At 38.6% G+C, this 23,219-nt stretch overlaps 1 protein-coding gene across 2 annotated transcripts in view; it reads left to right on the top strand.

Moving 5' to 3' along the window:
• ZCWPW2 (zinc finger CW-type and PWWP domain containing 2) overlaps nucleotides 1–22,732 on the top strand; it is a 33,542-nt gene extending 10,810 nt beyond the window's left edge. For both annotated transcript variants that reach the window (XM_081883417.1, XM_081883416.1), the window contains 6 exons: nucleotides 8,197–8,311; nucleotides 9,786–9,844; nucleotides 11,147–11,208; nucleotides 12,336–12,403; nucleotides 19,519–19,640; nucleotides 22,254–22,732. In XM_081883417.1, coding sequence (XP_081739543.1) covers nucleotides 8,197–8,311; nucleotides 9,786–9,844; nucleotides 11,147–11,208; nucleotides 12,336–12,403; nucleotides 19,519–19,640; nucleotides 22,254–22,427 — 600 coding nt within the window. In that variant the 3' untranslated portion in view covers nucleotides 22,428–22,732. The remainder of the gene's footprint in view (nucleotides 1–8,196; nucleotides 8,312–9,785; nucleotides 9,845–11,146; nucleotides 11,209–12,335; nucleotides 12,404–19,518; nucleotides 19,641–22,253) is intronic.
• Nucleotides 22,733–23,219: the final 487 nt, after the last annotated feature.

Raw genomic sequence — 23,219 nt, 5'->3', positions numbered from 1 at the left:
TCCCTGTACCTCAAATTTACTTCAGTTAAATAATAAATGATGCCTCATAATTGACGCTCCCTTGTACCATTAGCTCATTTAACATGGATTTCCCTTAAAATGCAATCTTTGAAAGCACTTCTTGAATAGTTAAGTCAGTTTCTGGAAGTGTTTAGTCACGTAAGCAGATTGTATCTGCCTGTAAAAATAGCAGTACCCTGTTTAAGCTGAAAAGACATTTTTTTAGATATCTACTTCTAGATATTTGTTTCATCTTTTTGATATGTTATAAACACCCCCCCACACACACACACAGAGTGAGAAATAAGTTTTGTAGAGGAAAAATACCCCAATGTGAATAGAATAATCAATACAAAATAGGATAATTCTACTAAGTGGAATATTTGAAAAGCTTTTTATTTTTAAAAGGAAGTTTCATTCTGATTCCAAAATCATTTACAGCCTGAAATACAGTTCAGTTAAAACCTAAGAACTAGGATTTAAACATATACTGCATAATCAGCTTAGATCTGTATGTCATCTTAATTGGATAATGGATTAGAGTTTGAAATGGTTAAGCTGGAATACACAAATGAGGTATCTTGAAAGAGCTATAGTGAGGTTTTTTAAGCCCTAGGAATTGCTTTATTAGATTACATCAAATGCCTATCTAGTTGCACATGCTGTTTAAAACAGTAAGTCAGATGTTTGGAAGCTTGCAAGCTGAGTAACCATGGAGATGGCTATCTCCAGTAATTTCCCCCAGTATCTGGTTATTAAAAGTATGATGCCTGAATATGGAGCCTCTATTATTATTATTATTATTATTATTATTATTATTATTATTATTATTATTTACTATCACAGCTAATCGACTTTCAGATCAATGACTTTCTGTACTAAGTTTCCATCTAATTTAGCAGCCATCACTGTTTCTTAGCTATGGTTTGCACAAGTTGATTCCTTTTGCTTATTTTAATTGAAACGAGTGAGCAATTTTATTGGATGGGCTGGGAAGCTAAAATTTAGGGAGAGAATGATTTCTCTACCTATTTCAACATTTTATGAATCTATATCATGTATCCCCTTAGTCATGCTTTCTGTCATTGTAAAGCCACTACTTTATTTCCCTAATCATTTTAGTTGCTACTTTCTGTACCTTCTCCAGTTATCCTTTTAGAAATTAAGTTACCAGAGGTGAACACAGTGTTCTGAAAGGCAGTGCAGCTTCTACTAACACATTTGGATAGGAAGACTATCTTTAGCTGTTTTTGTCCCAATGGATGTCTGAGACCAGATGTAACTCCTCTTAGGGGATAAAATATGGAAGAGAAACAATGTGAGGAAAGAACAATTTGAGGGAGAAAGTTCAGCATCCACCTTGCCATGGGTGTAGCCAGAATTTTTGTTGGGGGGACGGGACAGGCCTTTTGTATGAACTTGGGGAGGAGGCACAAGTTTCCTACCCTTAAGTTAGGTTCTTTCTTCCCTCAGATTCCTTGCAATCAAATTTTAAGATGATCTTTTAAAATATGTATTTCACCACAAGGTGGCGCACATGTATATTGAAAACACACTAGCTTGAATCCTTTGTACTGTAAATAACTTTCTTGGAAATTCCTTATTTGTATGCTTGTACTGTCAAGAAAATACCTTAAATCAAGTAATACACATTTCATCACAATGTCATTTCTTTAAAAAGTGTGCATTACTGCATTATGTGTGCACATAATTGTTGTGCATACATTACTATATCAAACTGAAGAGGTTGTGAATGACGTCTTCTCTTGTAATTAGCATGTATCCGCCTTGATAGACACACAAAAGGATGACTACTTTTGCTATCATAATTCTAGTTTTGTTTTTGTTTTTTTTAATTACAAGTATTCAAAGGGCAAACGGGTCTTTCATTAGGCATAGTTATTTGGAGCAATTAAGGGAATTAAAATAATTAGGATTTTGCGTGCGTTAGCTGTTCTGAAATAAAGGTGATTTTTCAGGAAGATTATGTTAATTGAACCAACTATGGAGATCTAACAACACAATTTATTTTAATTTTTGCTCTTAACATTTGTGCTTGGGGTTTTTTAAAAAAATAAATAAATAGAAAGCTTGCAAACAAACAGTGTAGTTCATTCGGTTTATTAAAATAATTACCCTTTTCTATTCTGTGTATGCTCCTACACAGTATAAAGTTGCATGTTCAGGGAGGACCATGCACACACGCAACGAGGATGCAGAGCATTCCTTGCAAAGAGCAAATAGTTACTTTTGTATGGTGCGTATACTTAAAAAGTTAGCTTCACTTATTTGAACAGCTTCATGGTTTGGACAGCTATACAGAATACGTAGGGTTCGATTCAGAGATAGGCATGCTTAAATTAGTCATGTATTCCAACTTAATCCCATTGATTTTAGTGGGTCTGTGCTAAAGTTGACTTAAGTTTAGATTCCATCCCATTGATTTCTCTGGGTCTGTTAAAAAAAATACTAAACTGTATTTAACTCAGAGTTTAATAATAATGGGAGTTAAAAGGATGTTAATAGAAAGCCTTGGCTTGGGGTAACAGCATTATTCATCAAGTATTACTCTGAAGCAACACCATTCATTTTAGTAAGACTTGTATGTAAGTTGAAGACAACGGATTGCACCAGAAACTGAAGTGGGTAAAAAAATAAAAAAGCAATACTGGGAAAGCCTGCATAATTGTTGTGGGTCACTCTGATTTTCCCAAACGCAGAGAGGTGAATGGGAAGCTAACCAGCTGCTCAACCTTGTTAGATGACACCAAGCTTGGAAATGTCTCCTAAAGCTACAATTCTAGATGAATTTATATGTAAATAAAGTCTAATTCAATCCATTGGACCTTACTTCCAAGTAAACATGCACAGGACCAATTTGTAATCTTAAGTGATTCTACAGCATGGAAAAACTGATTTCCTTCCAAAGTGTTGTCATTTTGGCTGAGGTTGGCTTGGACTAACGTTATTCCCCTTTTTATTTGTTTGTTACAGGGACATTTATTTCAGAAGTTTAGGAAAGCAAAAACAATTTAATAAAGTGTTTGTGTGCTGGGTACATATGTTGTCCCCTTTGTTGCGATCCGTGCTATTACTGGCCCTTTGATTATTTTTTAATGTAGTATTCAAGGCTAAAGGCCAAATGAGGGCATAATTAATAACTTTCCCACATCTATTCCTTTTGAAGCCTTTACCAACCCAGAATAAAATAATAATAAAATCATGTCATTGATCCTATTTGTGCATGAGATCTTAACAAAACTTCTGGGTTCACAACATCATCTGTGAATGTGATTCCTAAGGCAGAATTGCTAACTAAGGTTGTGTGCACATGTCAGGAGTCCAGTCCCTGGCTTGATAACACAGCGAGCGTAATTAAAAAGGATGTTTTATTGTCAAACCAAACAGACAACTCCGGATGGCCCTAACACAGCCCCTGCCATCATCAGTCATGATGACCCTTCTGAAGCCTGCTTCCGGTGAGACTAGAAGCAACTGAACTTTCGCTTCACACATCTTTTTTACTTCCTATCTTGGAGCCCTCCCATTCGTGGAGACCTCAGACTGAGTGCGTCAGCACCCTACTCTTCCCCATTCTCCGAGAGGCTGTCTCTTAATTCTTCCTTCCGGAGAGCTTTGACTGCATTCTAGCTGGCTCCCCGCCATTCCCTTATCGGTAGGTCGGCATTCCAAGGGGCGGTGGAGTTGGCACAAGCTGATGCTTATCCTGCATGGCAGTTAACCCTCTCTGTTCCTTGCTGCTGTCTTCCGCTGGCAGCAACCCTTCCCTGGGAGGTGGCTCATTCATGACAACACATTACTGGTGTAAAATGCAACCAGGTTGTTATTTTTCTCAATTTGGATCGAAGCTGGGCTGGAGAAAAACACATCAGAACAGTAATTCATTAAAAAACAACACCACCAGATTGTGTCTAATGTTGTGGGTAAACTACTTCCCAAACTATCAGTCGGAGTGTCAAAGTCCAGTTTATGGGCGGTCAAAGTCCTGGCGGAGGACATCAGGACCAGGGGCAAGACGGTGGGGTGAGAGCAGGAACAAGAGTCCAGAAGCCAGGAGTCAGGAAGCCAAGGGTCAGAGAGCCAGGAGTCAAGAAGCAAGGGTCAGGAAGCCAGGAGTCAAAAAGCCAAATGCAGCAAGGCAGAAAGTGTGTTGCTGTGGCAAAGAGCCAAAGGGAAATGCTGACCTTCTATCCCTTCCCGGCTCTTGCCACCAGGTGCTGTGAGTTACCAATCGGCCTCACCTGTGCAGCTGCACCTTGCCTCTTGAGAACAAACTTAGGAAAGCCCCGGTCCTGCGAAGCCCTACCGGTCACAGGGCCTGGCTCCTGCACACACTCCTGACACAGAGTGCCTTGGGTACAGAGTAAATGGGAGTGTGTACACAGCCTAAGTGTTGAAAAATGACATGCTTCAAAAGTATTTTGACTTTTCAAAACACGTTTCCATTTGTATTTTGACTTTTAAAAGTTGAAGCCAGTGGTTCCCAAATGGGGCGGGTGCCACCCCCTGCGGGATGGTGGGATTACCTAGGGAGGCACTCAGAGGCATGGGGGCAGCAGCTGGAGGTGCAAATGACTATAACAGTTAGAAAAGCTGGTATCACCGGATCAAGTTTGTGAGGAAATTAAACTAGTTTTAATTAGGTTTTGAATAAGTGTGCAATTGATTTTTTACTGTGTTGATTTTTATTGTGTGATGTTCCTCAGTGGGTAGTGCAAACCACTATTTAAAATAATATTCTTTTTTATAAGGTAGGGGGCGCTGGGGAGTAGCTCATGGAACCAAGGGGGTGGTGCCCCCCCCCCAAGTTTGAGAACTTGGTCTAGGCCCCATGAGAGCAGTGCTTGGAAGCTTTACTTGCAATGGTTGAGGTGGAAAACCTTTCGTTAATGTTTTTTGGTTTTGATTTAGAATGTCACTGTGCACACTAATTCTCCCAATACTGGCAGTTGTATAGATACCTTAGATCATCCTTGCATGGACCTAGAAGTTTGAAGGCTGTCTGAAGAGAAACAGGGAGCCCAGGACCATATGTCTACAAGGCAATGCAATCTTAAATGTTTCAGTAACAAATGCTTTTAGCCAGGGCTTTTTTTCCCCCAGTCCGAACTCACCAGAACTCAGTTCCAGCACCACTTTCTCTAGAAAAAATAGCATTGCTTTTTTTTTAAAAAAAATTATTTATAAAGTTTTCAAATTTAACAATAAAAAAGACATTCCGTTTGAGTTATACATCCAATTCTACTCTTTCCACTTTCAGACTTCCTTCAGTCTATCTGAAAATTTTCATGTTTTCACAGTTGTTCACATTTCTTACATCTATATTGTTTAGTTTTTTTAACCAAATTAATCTTATCAATTATTATAAAACAATATTTCTTTCCATTATTATCCCAGAGCTTCTTGAAAACCTACAAGCGTTAATTGACCTTCACAAATATTCTTAATATACTCTGTAAATTTATTCCAGTCCTCGGTAGATCTCTGGTCTCGCCGGTTCCAAATTCTCCCAAAATAGCACTGCTTTTAGCCATTTTACTCTGCTTGGTAGCGCATTTGTATTTTAAAGGGGTACATGAGATCTGGATAAAGAGACAAGCCTATTGTGAAAGGGGTATACCCAAGACAGATGAGTCAGCTTGTATAAGAGAAAGAGATGAAACCATTTTTGATAGGTAGGAAAATGAAATTATATATATTTTTTGAAAGGTTCAAAGTGACCTTGTGTATTAGGAGCTGATCCATAAACCCATGAGGGTACTATAGTTGAGCGCTTTATTATCTCAACTTTGAACTAGAACTCTAAAGTGTTTCTTAGGCTGCTTTTATGCATTAACTGCAAGATGTACAGTATACATAAATAATTTGCTTGCTTCCTTTACTCCATTTTCCCGGATATAAAATGTGTTTCTTTTTATAAATCCACATTTGCTGGAATATGAGTGGTATGGTTTGTTTCTTTGCTTTGTGGGGGTTCTAGAGAACATATTATGGGGCATCTGTATAAATATAGTAAATAAATAACTAAACAATTGATAGGGCAGATATTCCTGGTCAAAGGTAGTACAGTAAGCCTGCAACTTATGGCCACCTTACCTACATGATCTCAATAAATAAAACACAGGAAAAATAAAAATATTTTATCTGCACTTTGGACTCAGATAACTAGTAACTGCAGGGGTGTTAGTTGAAGAAAATTATGTTGTACAGGTTTCATAATTCATAGTACCACATGGGTATAGCATTGATCAGAACTGAGCAGAGCCAACACAAGTTATTTTGCTGCTTGAGGAAAAGGTCAAGATGGCACCTCTCTGTTCCAAATGCAAAAGCCAGATCTTACTTGGTGAAAGGACCACATCCTCTCCCCTACCTGAGGGCAACAGAATAACTTAAGAGGTGCAAAGGGAATGGTAGAAGGATTCTCATCTCCGACATTAGCCACCCGAGGCAGCTGTCTCACTCTGTCTAATGGTAGGAGCAGCCCTGGAACTAAAGAAGAGCAGGGCCCAAGACAGTAGTCAAGAAAGCATGCAGAAACTGTTTCCTTCCCTTCTCTGAAGAGATAACATTGGTGAAAGCAGCCTTTTGTCTATAGAGGACTAGATTGAGATTCCACGCTCCCCTACACAAACTGTATCTTCCTGTAGGAAACTAATCCAACAAGCTGTGCTTCAAAAAATAGACTGTCTGTTGACAAGATGATGGTAAAAAGAAAGAAAATATTAATAACTTCTAATCAGTTCTCTTTATTATCAAGGAGAATGCAATTTACAATTTCTGCATAAGCAGGGATTAGATGTTGAGTTTAGTTACTGGTGCCTAGCAACAAGCTAAAGGCATTTCTGTTAGATTTGTTTTCTATAATATTAAGGTAACCCTCTAAACTTAAATCTCTTTAATCATATAGCCTATATTTTGGGATTGTATAAATTAAGAATAGGAGCCTTTCATCTTTGCCTCTAAAGACTTCTCCCCCCCCCCAACTTTCATTTCAGTTCAGTAAATGCAAATGCTAACAAACAGCATTACCAAGTTGCAATATATTGTTTGATCAGCAAGTACTGCATTGAAGTTAATTGTTTCAAAGGTTCCAGGTCATGCTCATAGTTTTGCTAACTATTGTGCCTTAAGCCTACAAGAGAGATTGCATAACAGTTGAAATGGTTATGACACATAGTTTAGATACCAATAAATGGCTCTGTACATAGCAGAACTGGGCATGTTCAAGACCATGTGAAAAATTGCGTGGCTTCTACAGTTCAGCTTCCACAGGCCTAGTTCACTGTAAACTACAGTTTCCTTGTCTAAACTATGCTGTATTCCTTTTTTCATTAATACAGGAGACTTCTTTCTCACCAGTGCTTCATCACACCGGAAGCCCTCAAAACAGCTTTATTTTTACTTCACTTTCACTTTATTTACCTTTCCACTCAAAGCAAAATAATTCTCAAAGACCTAATTATAGTTAGTACAAAACTTAGTAAAACAGCATATTTTTACTGGTTTGGGCTAAAGTCATATCTACAGTACAACTATTTGAACTCAATAGGGCTTTCTTCCTAGTACACTTGTATAGAATTTCACTGTTAATGTGTTGTTTCAAATGCCCATGTTTAAATTATTAAGTTGTAAATGACATGGGATTTTTAAAAATGATTGATTGCATATGTAGTTGATACTGGATTTCACAGTGTAGCCAAGGCAGGTGTCTGGATTTACATTCATTTATAAGCTCCCAAAAATGAAGAGTTCAAAACTCTACCAACAGGACCTAACTCAGGATGAGGCAAATACATTTTGATCTATGAGACAAAATCAAATAATCCTCTTCCTCATTTAAATGAGAGAAATAGACAACTTGTCCTTTAATGTTACCCCAAAACTGCCAAAAACGGGTCAGCTGTGTGTGTCTCTGCCTCATGTAAGTTCTAAAAACTGCTATGGATAGCTAATTTTTAAAAAAATGCATGTTTCCATTTGGGGGAGGGATATTAAAATGGGTTCATAATCTTAGATTTATAAATATATAATTATATATATTTGCAACTGCAGCTGTATGTAACATATCCAAGACTAGCTGAGTCCATGCATATTTTTTTGCACGTATTTGTAATTTCAGAAACATAGTACTAGTACTTTGATAACTAATATAATGTGTGTGTTTTTCTGTAGGCAAATGTATACAAGAGGGGGAAAGTCTGGTATGAAAGTGCATTAGAAGAAGCAAACAAATTGCTGGCCTGTTCTGCTCAGCAAAGGCTTGAAATGTGCTACCTCTCAAAAAAGGGTACAGTTATCTGGCTTTCTGTCTCTATATATTGACTTCATTGTTTGTTTGTATGCAAAGTGGATTCTTTCCCAAGTACAGTAATTGTAATATACTAGTAATTGTAGTATACAGTAATATAATGATTTCAAATTATTAAATGAAAACTAAGGCTTTATATGTATAAGTGCTTCATGCAGATTGCTTGTGACCCTTGCTCCTTTATCTGTCTTCTACTCTTAGCGCTCATTCTACTCTTAGCGCTCATGACATGCACCCGTTTGATATGTGGGGATTGATTCTGCACAACCTGTGTCCCTTCAAGGAGTGGCTGGATTGCTGCCATGGTCCTCCTTGTAACACACAATGTATTTTCTGTAGATGTCTCATCCATGTTGACCGTGTCATAATCCTGAATGTGGACATCTCTAGAACATATCAGTTGTAGATAGTGAGGCTGGTGCTGCTTACTGGGAGGAGGGGTGAGGCAGCATGGTGCAAAGGCACTGGAAGAGCCATTCTGGCACTTCTGGCAGTGCACTTCCACGGCACTAACCTCTCCACCACCTGCCCGCTTCCCTTCTACTTTCCAGTAAGGAGCAGCAACAGCAGCATAAGCAAATGGAGGTCAGGTGAGCAACACAGCCCCCCAAAACCATCCACTGCTGCAAAACACGACCACCAGAGGTGATAAAGGTAAAGGGACCCCTGACAATTAGGTCCAGTCGTGACCGACTCTGGGGTTGCGGCGCTCATCTCGCTTTCTTGGCTGAGGGAGCCGGCGTACAGCTTCCGGGTCATGTGGCCAGCATGACTAAGCTGCTTCTGGCGAACCAGAGCAGTGCACGGAAACGTCGTTTACCTTCCTGCTGGAGCGGTACCTATTTATCTACTTGCACTTTGACGTGCTTTCGAACTGCTAGGTTGGCAGGAGCAGGGACCGAGCAACGGGGGCTCACCCCGTCGCAGGGATTCGAACCGCCAACCTTCTGATCAGCAAGTCCTGGCTCTGTGGTTTAACCCACAGCGCCACCAGAGGTGATAGCTCTGTGTAAAACAATTCCACAGGTGGGGGGGACGCAGGTAAGCCCCGGCCTACCTAATTGATCACAAGATGTGTCACATGCACACCATTTGAATGGCAATGCCCTTCAACTTGGGGGGGCAGCCCCTTCAAATCTTTTATTGGGGGGCAAAGAGACCTGTGCCCCCAGGAGTTGGCTCTTATGGCCACAGCAGATTAAACCATGTGTGTGTTTGGTGCAAATCTGGAAATCTTGTGCAGGTAGTTATAGCAGTACAGAAAGGTACCATTCAATCCGTAATAATATAATTATATATTTAATAAAATAATTTTTTATACCAGTACTATGTCTTGTTATTACAACTTGATGTATTAGAGAACAGATTGGAATAACTATGAAAAGTAATTTTGTTTGCCAGTAAACTATTTTTTACTCAGTTATTGCTTTTGCTCATTTACCTTTTTTTTCAGATGTAGTAAAGAATAAAGAAGCTGAAACTAAATCTAACATGATCACTTGCAGAAAAAATGTAAGATTTAATATGTACTCTTACATTCTTAATGGATTGGTGGAGGCTACTCGTTTGCAAACCAAAGTTACACTTTCAGCTTCAAGTTCTTGTTGTTGTTGCTGCCGCTGTTGTGGTGCTGTTATCATTATCTCAGTGGCATTTCCTTGATAGTGGAATTCACTTCCTAGGGAAGTGCAGTTGCCTCCCACACTATTAATTTTTAGAAATCAGCTGAAGGCATGCGAGCTTTCCCAGGCTTTGGGGAGGTAAATCTTCCTTAAATCTAGCAGTATTATTGTGCTGTTGTGCTTTAATGTTGTTTTTAGTTGTGTAGCTTTTAGACGTTTAAATTATTCTGTGTAAATGGTTGTTTTTATTATGCTCTGCACCGTCCTGGAATCCTCCAGGCGAAGGTTAGTGTATAAACACAATAAATAATAATAATAATAACCTGTCTGACACAGTTGTTTCATTTTCACCGATCTCATACCTGATTTTTTTTTTTGCAACCTTGTTTGAGATACAGTATTTCCTTAGCTTATTTAAAATCTGCTTGAATTTGAGGTTGGTCCCATTAGTTCATACATTTTCCTATTTTCTCTGTGCATTATGCTTAATCAAAATTTTAAGTGAACAATTTTGGGGGAGGGGATGAGAGTTTAAAGAGATAAATATAGAAAATAAAGAGATAAATATAGAGAGAATTTAAATTTAGAATCTCACTTAGAAATGAAACAACATAACACCTCTGTCACCTTACCATGGTAACACTTTTTGACATTATACAAATGGGTAACCAGCATACATTTTGGACAGGTGTTGACCGAAATATGTGATGGGAGTAAAGTGGACTGAAGCGGGGGGGGGGGGAGAGCAGTGATTTTATGAGTTTGTGAATTCTAATAAAATACTGGGCACAGCTGTTTTTGACGTAGAGGAGAATCAGCTTCACTTTTACAGAAAGAGTAAAGAGCTGAACTAAACCTTCAACAAAGGTATGGTCAAACACCACCATGCGTTGGTGAATTCCCCCCCAGCCAGCTGTTTCAACTAGTAAAACTCCCTATGTGGGTTGTGCTACCCAAATGGTAAGATTCTCAGTCCCCAGTCGTTGTCTGTGATGGCTCCTGGTGAAGATGGGGGAAATGACCAGGTTGACCGTGGCTCACATTTAGAATCTGACTGAAACAACACGACTGGGGTGTGCGAGGGAAGTTTAGCACAGGCATACTGATCCCAGCAGCAAACATAACATCGTGTTAAATAAAAATATTAAATACGGAAAGCTTCAAAGTATGTTTTTTTTGTTATGTTTCTTAGACAAGAACCTGGACAAAAACTTGTGGAGGGGAAAGTAGTTGCAGAATTGGAAGAAAGAAAAGGTAACCATTGGGTTAGTTTGACTTTATTTGGTTACTTTTTTAAACCATCCCTTCAGCAGCCTATTAACACTACGATTACTGTGCCAAGTGGTGTTGTTATAAAATGGTGGTTCCCAGTGTGATTTTTCTAGAAAAAGAGGAGCTGGAACTCACCATGAACTCCTCCTTCTCTTATAATGGCAATGATGCCTACCTGAGAGGTACCAGAACTGAGTTCTGGTGAGTTCCGGCTGAGAAAAATGCCCTGGTGGCTCCCATGATGCTGAGGGAAACGATTTTTACACTTGTTGGCACTTGGCATTCATTCTGATTTCCTTGCACAGAGCTTATGTGGTGGTTACACCATGTTTGGTCTCTACTGAGCAACCGTTCTGATTTGTTTGCAAGGCGGATATATGAATTTGAGCATACGGATTTTTTGTGCTAGGGTAACAAAATACTTCCCTATTTTTTCCGGGGTGGGGGGTTGTTTTCGGTAGAGAGAAAACTTTTTAAAAGCAGGAAACTTCAAAACAGATGAAGGAGCAAAAGAGTGTTTCTTCAACCTCACTTCTGAGGTTCTGAGTGGGCAGTTAAATTTCCTTCAGATTCCCACTCTCACCCCATTTAGGATCAAGCCCTATAATATTTAATATTCATGCTTATAGATTAAACATTCAACTTGTCTCTTACAAGCTTTTATTTTTGTTTAGTTAGAGCAGACGGTCACTTTCACACATAATTTAGACTATTTATCTATTTGATTAGTGGATGCAAAATGTCTAAAAACAGTGACTAAAATTTAGCCTGCAATTATTGTTTAAAGATTTAGCTCAATACAACTATAGATAAAAATTGCCCCTTCTAACATTTCCTCTTATCAAGGGGACACCAAAGGGACATAATCCTATTAATAAATGATCAAGTGGTTTGTGATAAATTATGCCTACAAGTAGTAACCGAAAAGGTTTTAAAGATGAGGTGCTTTTCACAAATACCTAGCAATACTCTTCTCGTATAAAGGCAGGATTTGGAAGAGAATGCTTTCTGCATATAGAAGTATATGTTTCAAATATTATCTGATTCTTCTTGATTAGATATTCACAACAAATACATCAACTTTCTCTCTCTCTGTGTGTGTGTTTTAGGAAAATAACATTAAGAAGTTCATTTGAAATAGCGGGCTCAGAAGATGTATTGTCAGATGAAAATCTAGGTTTGTATAAATGTGTAGCAATATATTAAATCAGGACAGTCATATTTTCAAAGAATTTATTCATATCTAAGTAGGATACAGGACATGTACTTTTCACTGTGAAAACTAGTTCTTGTTTCTGAAATATAGTATTATGTCAGCCATATATGTGTGGTTATACGGAAAGAAACTGGGAAGTGTACATAGACAGTAACATTTTCACGTTGTTTGCAAATAATCAAAAATGGTTAAGTAAGTATTTTGCAAACAGAAATTAAAATGTACTTGAATATTCCATGGAATCACAGTAGCTCAGTGGGGAAGCAGAAGGAGAAGTGATTTTGTGAATTTGTGCAAGCAGAGTGCTGCCCATGGATACTGCTGCCTGTGGATACAATCCTAGGTTAGCAGATCTCACCTCCGCATCCTGGTTTTGGATTATATAGCTAAGTAGACAGAAGGGGAGTCCAATTGCTTTTTGTAAATCAGTACATGGTGGTAGCAGGTTATTATGGGAAGTATTAAGGGGCATAGGAACTTAGTGCAGGCATAAGCAAAATCGGCCCTCCAGATGTTTTGGGGCTACAACACCCATCATCCCTAGCTAACAGGACCAGTGGTCAGGGATAATGAGGAGTTGTAGTCCCAAAACATCTGGAGGGCCAAGTTTGCCTATGCCTGCCTTAGTGGACCAGATAAGTGATTGACCTGAATCAGGGACCAGGCCTATAGGGGACCTCTCAAATAATACGAAACAGTTAACGTAAATGTGTCGGGCTAAAGGGGCTTTGCAGTCAGATTTGATTCTAAAGCTGGCTTTCTACAAAGTTCAGAGAATGCTTTCTAATATTGTACTTCAAATTAGGAGGCATGAAATACCAATATCTAAGCATTCGTGGTTGTAGCTAAGGCGGGGCAGAGTGACAGCTGCCCTCCCCTAAACCAAGTAAATCGATAAAAATACTTAACTAACTGAGGTTCTGCCCCCCTAACATAAATCCTAGCTACTCCCATGTAAGTATCAATTACTAAATTTCATTTATTATCTTTGGTCCCTGTTGAACTGGCACATCTTCAGTTGGGTCAAGGAACAAAGTCATTGAAAGGGAACAGGGAAAGGAATAGCTGCTGTTGTATCACCCGAGACTTTTATTATAAAGCTGTGTTCAATTGGGAAAAGGTAAGAGCAGTACACTTGGCAAGATGAAGTTGTTTGCCAGCCTGTAGACTGCTTATACAGGATTTCCCCCAATCCCAAGGTTTAACCATGATCATGTTTACATTTCCCTCCATTGTCAGCTCAATGCAAATTCTCTAATACGCCCTCTGAGTTGCTGCAAATCCAAGCCATTTCAATGCTGACAAGTCCAATTTTAACTTTATTGTGTAGTTGCTGCCTAATGTATCTAAGGTATATGAGATCCATACTGCAAGGCAGGCCCTTCATAATGAGCTCCCAGGCTATTACATCTGTTACCAGCTATGGAAACATACAGATCACAGCATGTATTGCTAGACATTATTTTAAAAATACAACCCATCTCTTTTAAAGTAAAACATGCACAGTTGCATATCTTCTGCCTATTCTTCTCTGCTCGGTATCAAAGACCAGATATTAGCTGTTCTCCTGATGGCAGAATTTTTAACAAAGATGCAGGGACAGAGATAAAAGAAAAGGGGGAGGAGAAATAATATGTACAAGGTGAAAGATAGTCAACAGCAGCATTGCTGTGATTGCGTGCAGATAATAGCAAACTGAACATGATTCAGCAATGTTGTATTTGTGGCACACAAATACTGTGCTATCAGGTTATATTATGAGCAGCCTGATAGCAAAAAATAAAAAAGAGGAGAAAGAGAGAAAGTGAAAGAGAAGCTGTCTATTCAGAACAGGTTTAAAATACTGATTTAATAATGCTATGTTCACTTTTTAGCTGACAGAATTTAGGTAGTATATTGACAATTGACAAATGGTTCAGAGGTGGAATTGTGAAATATAGATAAAAGATACAGGTAACATAAACTATAGATACGTTAAACTCTTAGGAAAGCATCATAACTTTAATAAATGATTAACAATCCAACAAGCTGCCCAGGAATGAAGCTGAATTTCTTTTCTCAGATCCTTTCAGAAAATCCTATATCTGGAATCTGTCAGGGAAATTTTAGGCAGGAATAATATTTCTCAAGTAAAGGATATACTTCATGTTCTATAAGTGAGTTTCCTTCCAGTTCTACGTGCATAAAACATTGGGAAGCATATTGCAAATTATTATAATCATGAACATTCTGAGATATATGCAACATTTTGAAAGTTGTCAATTTGTACATTCTGGATAGTGTAAAGGTACCTTTCAGTCTTGATTTCATTCTACCATGTGAGTCTTCTGTAATGCTCTAAATTGGCTTAGGTGCAAGTTCATATATTATTGCAAACAAGCTGTATTTCCTAGTGGATTCACATAGCCATTTTACACAGTGATAATGATTATCACGTAATGGCTTGATAGTCTAAAACAGCCATGTATTGACTTCTAGATACCTTTTAAATATGTATAACGTGTAAACAATAGTGACTGAGGGAGTAAAGCTTTGTAGGGCATGATGATTGAAATAATCCACGTATGCAAGGCATCCTATTACTGTGAGAAATTACATTATATTGATTGTTTAGGATATTCTACATTCAAGAGAACTTTTAATTCTGCTAGCTAGCATGAGAGTTGTTGTGATTTTCCCCGTCTTTCCAAAATAAAAGTGTGTTGTTAGGTTCTTTTAATGGTGTACAAAATGTTTGCTTAGTATGCTGACAGCCATACTTGCAATAACTACAAGAGGCTCCTGTAAATTAAATGCTTCCTGCTGCCCCAGTTCTTCTAAATCACAGCAGTAGGGGTATTAGCTAACATTAAAGCAGACAGAAGTAGTATCTGCTGACTACATTTATTAAAGTTCTGTTTACAGCCTTAACTCCTCTCTACTTTCCCCATCAGTTCAAGGCTGAGCTTTTTAAAAGGAAAATTTGGAACTGCCCAGTGGTATGTGAATATAATTCGCAGGCAATGCATGTCCCACTACAACACACCTGTGTGTTTTCCTTGTGTGCACACACATGCTTTCCTTCGTAATAATTGGGAGAAAATTATCCAAACTTGGATTTTGACAGCTCTAATGCAGAAGGATTGCTTTCATATTAGGAATACTCTGTGGAGAGAAGGATTGGATTATATGGACACTGCCTTTGGCAGGGAGAGGAAAAATTGGTATGCCTGATCAGCGTCTGGAGTCCTAGGGGAGACTGGACTACTTAATTTACTTTTCATATTGTTGACACTTTTTGCATCACTTAACATAAAATAGCGTCTACACGACTTGAATTTTTGAACTGCCCATTTCCCTCCCTCTAACTTCCCATTCTGGGTTTGGCTGCCCATTAAAAAAAATTCCTGGTTCTGATATTATGACTAGTAATAAAGGGCACCATCCAACTTCATTAAAAGGCATGCAGATTATGCTGTTGATTTCTGTGGGTTTTGGAAAATCTGGCGTAGCAAAAAGCTTAAAGAATTCTGGCAACCATAAATGACATAGTTGTGGTTTTCTGTCCTGTGCCTGTATTATGCAGGAGGAGTCTAGATGGGAAAGCTATTAGGCAGTGGATATTGAGAGAAAGGGATGCGGGTGGCGCTGTGGGTTAAACCACAGAGCCTAGGACTTGCCAATCAAAAGGCCGGCAGTTCGAATCCCCATGATGGGGTGAACTGCTGTTGCTCGGCCCCTGCTCCTGCCAACCTAGCAGTTTGAAAGCACGTCAAAGTGCAAGTAGATAAATAGGTACCGCTCCGGCGGGAAGGTAAACGGCGTTTCCGTGCGCTGCTCTGGTTTGCCAGAAGCGCCTTAGTCCTGCTGGCCACATGACCCGGAAGCTGTACGCCGGCTCCTTCGGCCAATAAAGCAAGATGAGCGCCGCAACCCCAGAGTTGGCCACGACTGGACCTAATGGTCAGAGGTCTCTTTACCTTTTTATTGAGAGAAATGTAGTATGGGGACAAGGGTTCCCCCCTCCCTTCAAGCCTGGATTTTAGAATTGACAGATGGGTTTCAAAGAAGACAATAATTCGTTTTTATAGTGAAAAGAATTGTGAAGCACTTCTTCAGTGCGATATCAAAATAGCATTGAGCTTGTGTGAATCTCCAGAAACAGAATTTTACATCTCCATTGAAAAGAGCACATAACCTACCATTCTTAATTGCTCAGTAAATGGAAGCCATACCTTGACACACTTGTAACTAGTGTGACTAATAGTGCATAGAGGTTAACACAATAAGTACCAGCTGAATAAGCCATAAAAAATACCTTTTCAGTGTAAAGCCTGCTATCAGTAGCTTCTGAGTGTCATGCACTAAATTGACTAGATATCTAACACATCTAAAGCTTTCCTAAGGTAACTTTAAAGGATGACACCAGTGAAAATTGGATTAGATTGTATCTAACCCTAACTGTAAGGTTTTATTTGATGCTTAATTAACTCTGGCTTCTAAGAACACAACTGAGACTTTATATTTTGACCAGTAAAGTTACAAAGAATAATTTTCTATCTTCATATTGATTTATTTGGCTTGTTTGCTTTTACTTCAAATATAGTTGTCTTCTGAAAATTTCAAAAGCTAATTGTATCATAATGAGAATATTGTTTACCCCAAACACACTGAACATGGTTATCATTCACCTCACTTGAAACCAAAGTTTGGAAAGTAAAGAGATTCAAACTGTACACAAGAAAGATGGATTGGTGAGAGGGCAAGAAGTGAGTGTAGCTGTGATAGAACCTTCTTTCTATCTTTTTAAAAGAAATGATGGCGGTGATGATTATGACAAATTAGACAATATTTTATCAGAAAAATAGATATGCAAAGGCAGAATCAAACAAGACAAGATTAACAATTATAATTATAATAAATAAAACACAGGGTTGTATTCAGACTAACAGCACAATCCTGTGTATGGGCATGATCCAGCACAGCACAAGGAGTATCCACTAGCACTTCTCTGTCCTCTCCACCCCATTCCAGCCCCCTGCCTAACTCCAAAATCTGTTCTGGTATTTTTGAGAACCCTCAGAACAGATTTATCTTTCTGGGAGAATGGAGGATGGAGGGAGAAACTGGAAGTGCCATTGCACTAACAGAGGCTACAGGTGAATGTACATAATTAGATCTCAAGGCTAAGGCAGAGGGCCTTCTCGGTAGTGGCGCCCGCCCTGTGGAATGCCCTCCCATCAGATGTTAAGGAAATAAACAACTGTCTGACTTTTAGAAGATATCTGCAGACAGCCCAGTTTAGGGAAGTTATTAGCATTTGATGTTGTATCATGTTTTTAATATTATGTTGGGAGCCACCCAGAGTGACTGGGGAAACCAAGCCAGATGGGTGGGGTATAAATAAATTATTATTATTACATTAACTTAGTGGGTCTACTCTGAGTAAAGGTTAGTTGGATGCGACCCAATAGTTTTGGAAATTATTTTAGGGGTTTTTTGTGGGGGGGGGGAGTTTCCCCCCATAATCTTCATCTGTAACTTACCGGTAAATGCAATTAATTAATTTTACAGAAAATTTACATTCATAATTTATTTTTATTCATGCTTGGGATGTTATCTGTCCTCCAATACTTTGTGTACATTATTCTACCCATTTTAATCATCTATGCAATCATTTCACACTGTGTCAACAAAAGATTTTGTCTTTTTTACCCAAGTTAGTGCAATTTATATTTGGATTAACTCTACCACAAATCAGATCATTCTGTTTGTTGCTATTTTAATATCAGACCAAAATTACATGCTGTGTGTCTGCCAAATATGATAAGAAGTTACTATTTTTGTTTACATTTCCAAATAAATAGGATTGTAATTACTAGTAATTTCTATCTGCAATTTATTTTAACTGAAACAGTTGGAATAATGTTCATTAACTCTATTTTGGCACCAATGCACTCATTTAATCTAACTATTTGCTTCAGTTGGTTGAGTTGTAGGATCTGTCTTTCACATGGCCATCCTAACCATGTCTAGTCAAAAGTAAGCCCTGTTGAATTATGTGGGTCTTACTTCCCAGATAAGTGAGGTTAGAATTGCATCCTTAAATTGTTAAGTGATTAGCACAAATGGGGTTTCCACCAGAAGCCAGTCAGGTTGACCCCAGTCAGAGCACTTGATTTCATTTTGTTGCATAGGAGTACAGTGCTATCTTGGTTCTTAAGCTTAATCCGTTCCAGAAGTCTGTTCCAAAACCAAAGCATTCCAAAACCAAGGCGCGTTTTCCCATAGAAAGTAATGCAAAATGGATTAATCTGTTCCAGACCTTTAAAAACAACCCCTAAAACAGCAATTTAGCATGAAGTTTACTATCTAACAAGACCATTGATCGATAAAATGAAAGCAATAATCAATGTACTGCATAGCTGTGAAAGCTTCCCTTTTTTAAAGTGAAATTCCCTTATTCCGAATAGGATTCCTCGCAAGAAAAGGGAAAGGTTGACAGCTATGATGTACTGTACTATAAAATAAATAAGACAGCATTGTAGATGATTAAAATTAAAATTGATTCTTTTTCCTTGCCTGCACTGATGATAGTCATTATTTGAATGGGGGGGGGGGGTTATCCATTTCCGCAGTCGCACAATCAATCCACCAGTAGCTGAACTGGGTTCAACACAGTCACAAAAACAAGTTAACCAAAAAAGCCTCAAAAACAAAAATGCAAAATAAATAGCAAAAACAAAAGCACCAAACTCAATCTGTTCCAGAAGTCCGTTTGACTTCCGAAATATTTGAAAACCAAGGTTCAGTATCTTATTGGTGCAGGTGCCCTGGAAAAAATAGCTGACAGCCGCATCGGACGTTCGGCTTCCGAAAAGCGTTCCAAAACCGGAACACTTACTTCCAGGTTTTCGGCGTTTGAGAACCAAGGTACCACTGTAATGTCATAGGAAACACTTTTCTTTTCGTATCTAGAATTAGAATGTTTGCCCGTTCCACTTAACACTTGTAGTCCAAGCAGTCGACTGAACAATAAATAGCATTGCATAAATGTACAATGTATATGTAAGCTAAAATATTGCCATTTTTATTAGGTATTTCTGAGACAGAAATGATACTAAAAGAATTGGACCACATTCTCAAGCATGTTGCTGCCCCCTCCTACCCATCTTTGGCATCATTTGTGGATGGAGAGAACAATAATGGGAGAGAAGAGGTATAAATTATTCATAGTTTCTCTACTAATTACGAATGATTGGAAAAACCACTTTAGCAGAATCCTTATTTTTGGCTTAGAAACACAACCTGAAATATCTACTTATCTTTTAATGTACTTACAAAAAGCATCCACACCAGGCGCTAAAGGGTTATATATTAGGGAATTATAAGACTGTTTGAAAAATGAAATAGTTAAAAGTGTACACCCTGCAATAAGTAGAAGTGCATGCATCTAACAAGACCATTTTTGAAATATTTATCACCGGGATCCCAGACCAGGGAAGCTGCAATCACTGATAACCTTGTTATTATTTGTATTGCATATATCTGCATACAAACAGGCAAAACAGCTACTACTATAATACTCCTCTGCCAAACCAAGTTCCATATTTTTTAAAGGGCTAGAGGAACTTACGGCACTCTGAGAATTTTTAGTTCTTTGTTTTTATGGAAGGAGGAAGGAAGGGTAAAATATAAGATAAATTATAATTATTATTGTTGATATTGCTGCAATATAATTCCTGAACATTTTCCAGGCATGCTAGAGAACAAACCTGCAACATTACAATTATTTAGATACTTATGTAGCATTTTAGCAACTTCAGCCTAGTGCACGCATTCAAAAGCTACTCCATGCAAAGTGTTCTGACTGTTTCCAAGAACGCACAGAAAATGTAAATTATGTTGTAGGTCATAGAAGGACTTGGATTAGCAGTGGACCTTGGTATTATGCCACCCTGTGCTAGACCAACATTTGACGCCCTCCTCCCAGCCCTCTTGGCACTGGCTTAAGCCCAACTTTGGGAATGAGACACAAGGCTCTGGCAGGGTCCTAGAGCCCTCCTACCTCCATCCCAAAGCCCAGTAAGTGCTTGCCCAGCTTTGGGAAGGAGGCAAGATGATTCTAGGACCCTGTCAGAGCCTCGCACCTCCTTCTTGAAGCTGGGCAAGTGCTTGCACCAGGCTTTGAGAAAGTGCCCTCCTCAGCTATGCCCTATAGCTGCCTCTGTATGTATCAAACATGATACAATGCCATTGAATTTTGTTCTGAAATTTGCACGACTTTCTTATCCAGAACCAGGAAAGTAGCAACCTTTTAGTATGAGTTTGCAGTTAAATTTTTACTTATTGTTTCTTAGTTACATTTGTGTACCACTTCCCAGCAAAGCCCACAGTTATCTTTCTTGCCGTTAATCCATCCAATATGCTGAATCAGAAAATGAAATGAAGGGAGGGATTATAACCGTTTCCCCCCGTTGACCTTCAATAACTCACATAAGGTTATCCAACAGTGTGAATGTATAACAATCCATCAATCAGTATTTGCAGCCTGTTCACATGACAGTTTTGTGAAAGGTTTAAAAAATAGCATTCCACTTTTCTAAAAAAAAAACAGAAAGAGAGAGATTTAATGTCTGTTTGCATATGGTGTCATAGCTGTCAAGTGTCCCTTATTTGAAGGGACAGTCCCTTATTCCAGTGCCATGTCCCACTGCTGTCCCTTATTGATGGATGTCCCTTAAATGTCCCTTAAATGATGTCCCTTTAAATTTCAAAGGAAGCAGCTCCTTTCCCTCCCTCCCTGCTAGCCAGGGAGGTGGGAGGCTCCAACTGTGTTGCTTGGCTGTGTTGCTCACCCAATAAGAAGTCTAAGAACAACTGGGGGGTGGAGCTTGCATGTCTTGTGTGTGGCTAGTTAATGCAAGCTGAGGGGGGGGGGTTGAATGCTGGACGCCATTTTGTTGCACATGCTGCTGCAAACTTTGCAGTGCAAAGCCAGGGCGGGGAGCCATCTTAAGTTGAGGCTGCATAGGCCTTGTGGTGCATGTGATTCAGATTCTATTCAGCTGAACCTCTGGTTACAAAGTTGGTTGGACAGTGTTCTCGAAGCTACCAGCATGAGTTTGACCAGACTGCAGGAGGACAGGAAGACTGGAGTGCCTGGAACAGGTGAGGCTTCAGGTCCCTTATTTTGGCTGTTGGTCCCTTATTTTCAAGGCTGCTGGTCCCTTATTTTCAAATCTGTAAGTTGACAGCTATGTATGGTGTGTAAACATGAACTCACATTTTTAGGTACATAGGAAGCTGGTGTAGACCATTTCTCAATCCAGCTCAGTGTGGCTGCCACTAATTGGCAGGAGTCTGTCCAACCCAGGACTGGAAGTTGAATCTGGGATTTTTTGAATGCAAACAATGTGCTCTGAGCTGTGGCCCTCACCCAATTTTCTTCCATACATTTTACAGTATGGAGATTTGAAGGTTAATTTACCTTAAAACATAAATTAGGAACCAATGACCTTGATCCAGCACTAGTTGATTATAACTTTAATGGAAGAAGAGCTTCTGAATAAGAAGAGTTGTAATTCCCATCTGCGTTAGAAGAAGAAATAATAATAATAATAATAATAATAATAATAATAATAATAATAATAATAATAATATAACAATAATAAAGCACTACTAGCTGATACTAGATAAACAACTGCATTCAGATTGGTGTTCCATGTGTAATGCTGCTTCTGCTGGTAGCTCTCCATTCCTGTATCAGGTGAAGATTATCTGTTGCAAAATTGTATTTAATTTTAGAATACGAATATTTTCCCCCTTTTAGGTAGCTAACTTCTGCCTGGAGTATACTGAAAAAAGGCCAATGGAAATCAACGCCCAAGAGGACTGTATTATAATTGATGGAAAAGCTTTCAAGGCTGGAGAGTGCATTGAGAGTATAACAGACAGATTTAAGGAAATAGAGTCTTTAATGGCTGAATTCCAAGACAGCTTGTAGCGCTGATAAGAGAGAACCTATTATACTATTTACAGCTTTAGAGTGCATTCTTTTTCACATATAGAGGGAGATCCTTAACAGCAGTTCAACAATATAGTTACTGTGAAGTTTAACAAATTTTTTTGGCCTGCTCATTGATAAAATTGATATCAAACTTAGTCCGTGTTCAGATTAAAAAGTGGAATCCAATAGCACAGTCATGCACGTTTAGATGTCTTCCCCTGACAATTATTTTCTCTCTCTGGCTTTAAGCAAATTGTAGATTTCTATAAATCAGAATGAAATAAAGAGCTATTTTACTTGAATATAGAGAGATTCTAAGCATTGTATTTCTCAGGCTTTCCAAAAAATAAGAGTTGTTTGCAACTCATCAGGAAGTCATATAAAAATATCTTCTAGGAATTTTTAGCTGGAAATTTCAGCTTTACATCCTCAGCCATATGGCTTTTTTAGTATGAACCACTGATGCCTTCTTTATTCCACATATATAATTACAATTGGGTTGTTCTCAGTGGGATTCATCTGTAGGCAACACAGCCTTGGAGGCTGAATATTTTGTTTAAAGATGTGTCCTTTCATAAATGGTAGTCATGCTTTACATTTTGGATAGATGCTAAAAGATACATAGTAATGACTGTGACAAATTGTCTGTGGTATTATAAGTAGGAACTATAGGTAAATTCACAGTATCTTTTTTATGTGTCGATCTGCAACTCCATGTATCACTTGACTCAGCTAACAAGATTCAGAAATAGGTTAAGCCAAGATGAAGGGAATTGTGATGTAATGACA

Source organism: Podarcis melisellensis (genome assembly GCF_964234715.1).
Source record: "Podarcis melisellensis genome assembly, chromosome: 12".
Taxonomy (NCBI): Eukaryota; Metazoa; Chordata; class Lepidosauria; order Squamata; family Lacertidae; genus Podarcis; species Podarcis melisellensis.
The sequence above is the reverse complement of the archived record's forward strand: the minus strand, read 5'-3'. Positions and strand labels throughout refer to the sequence as shown.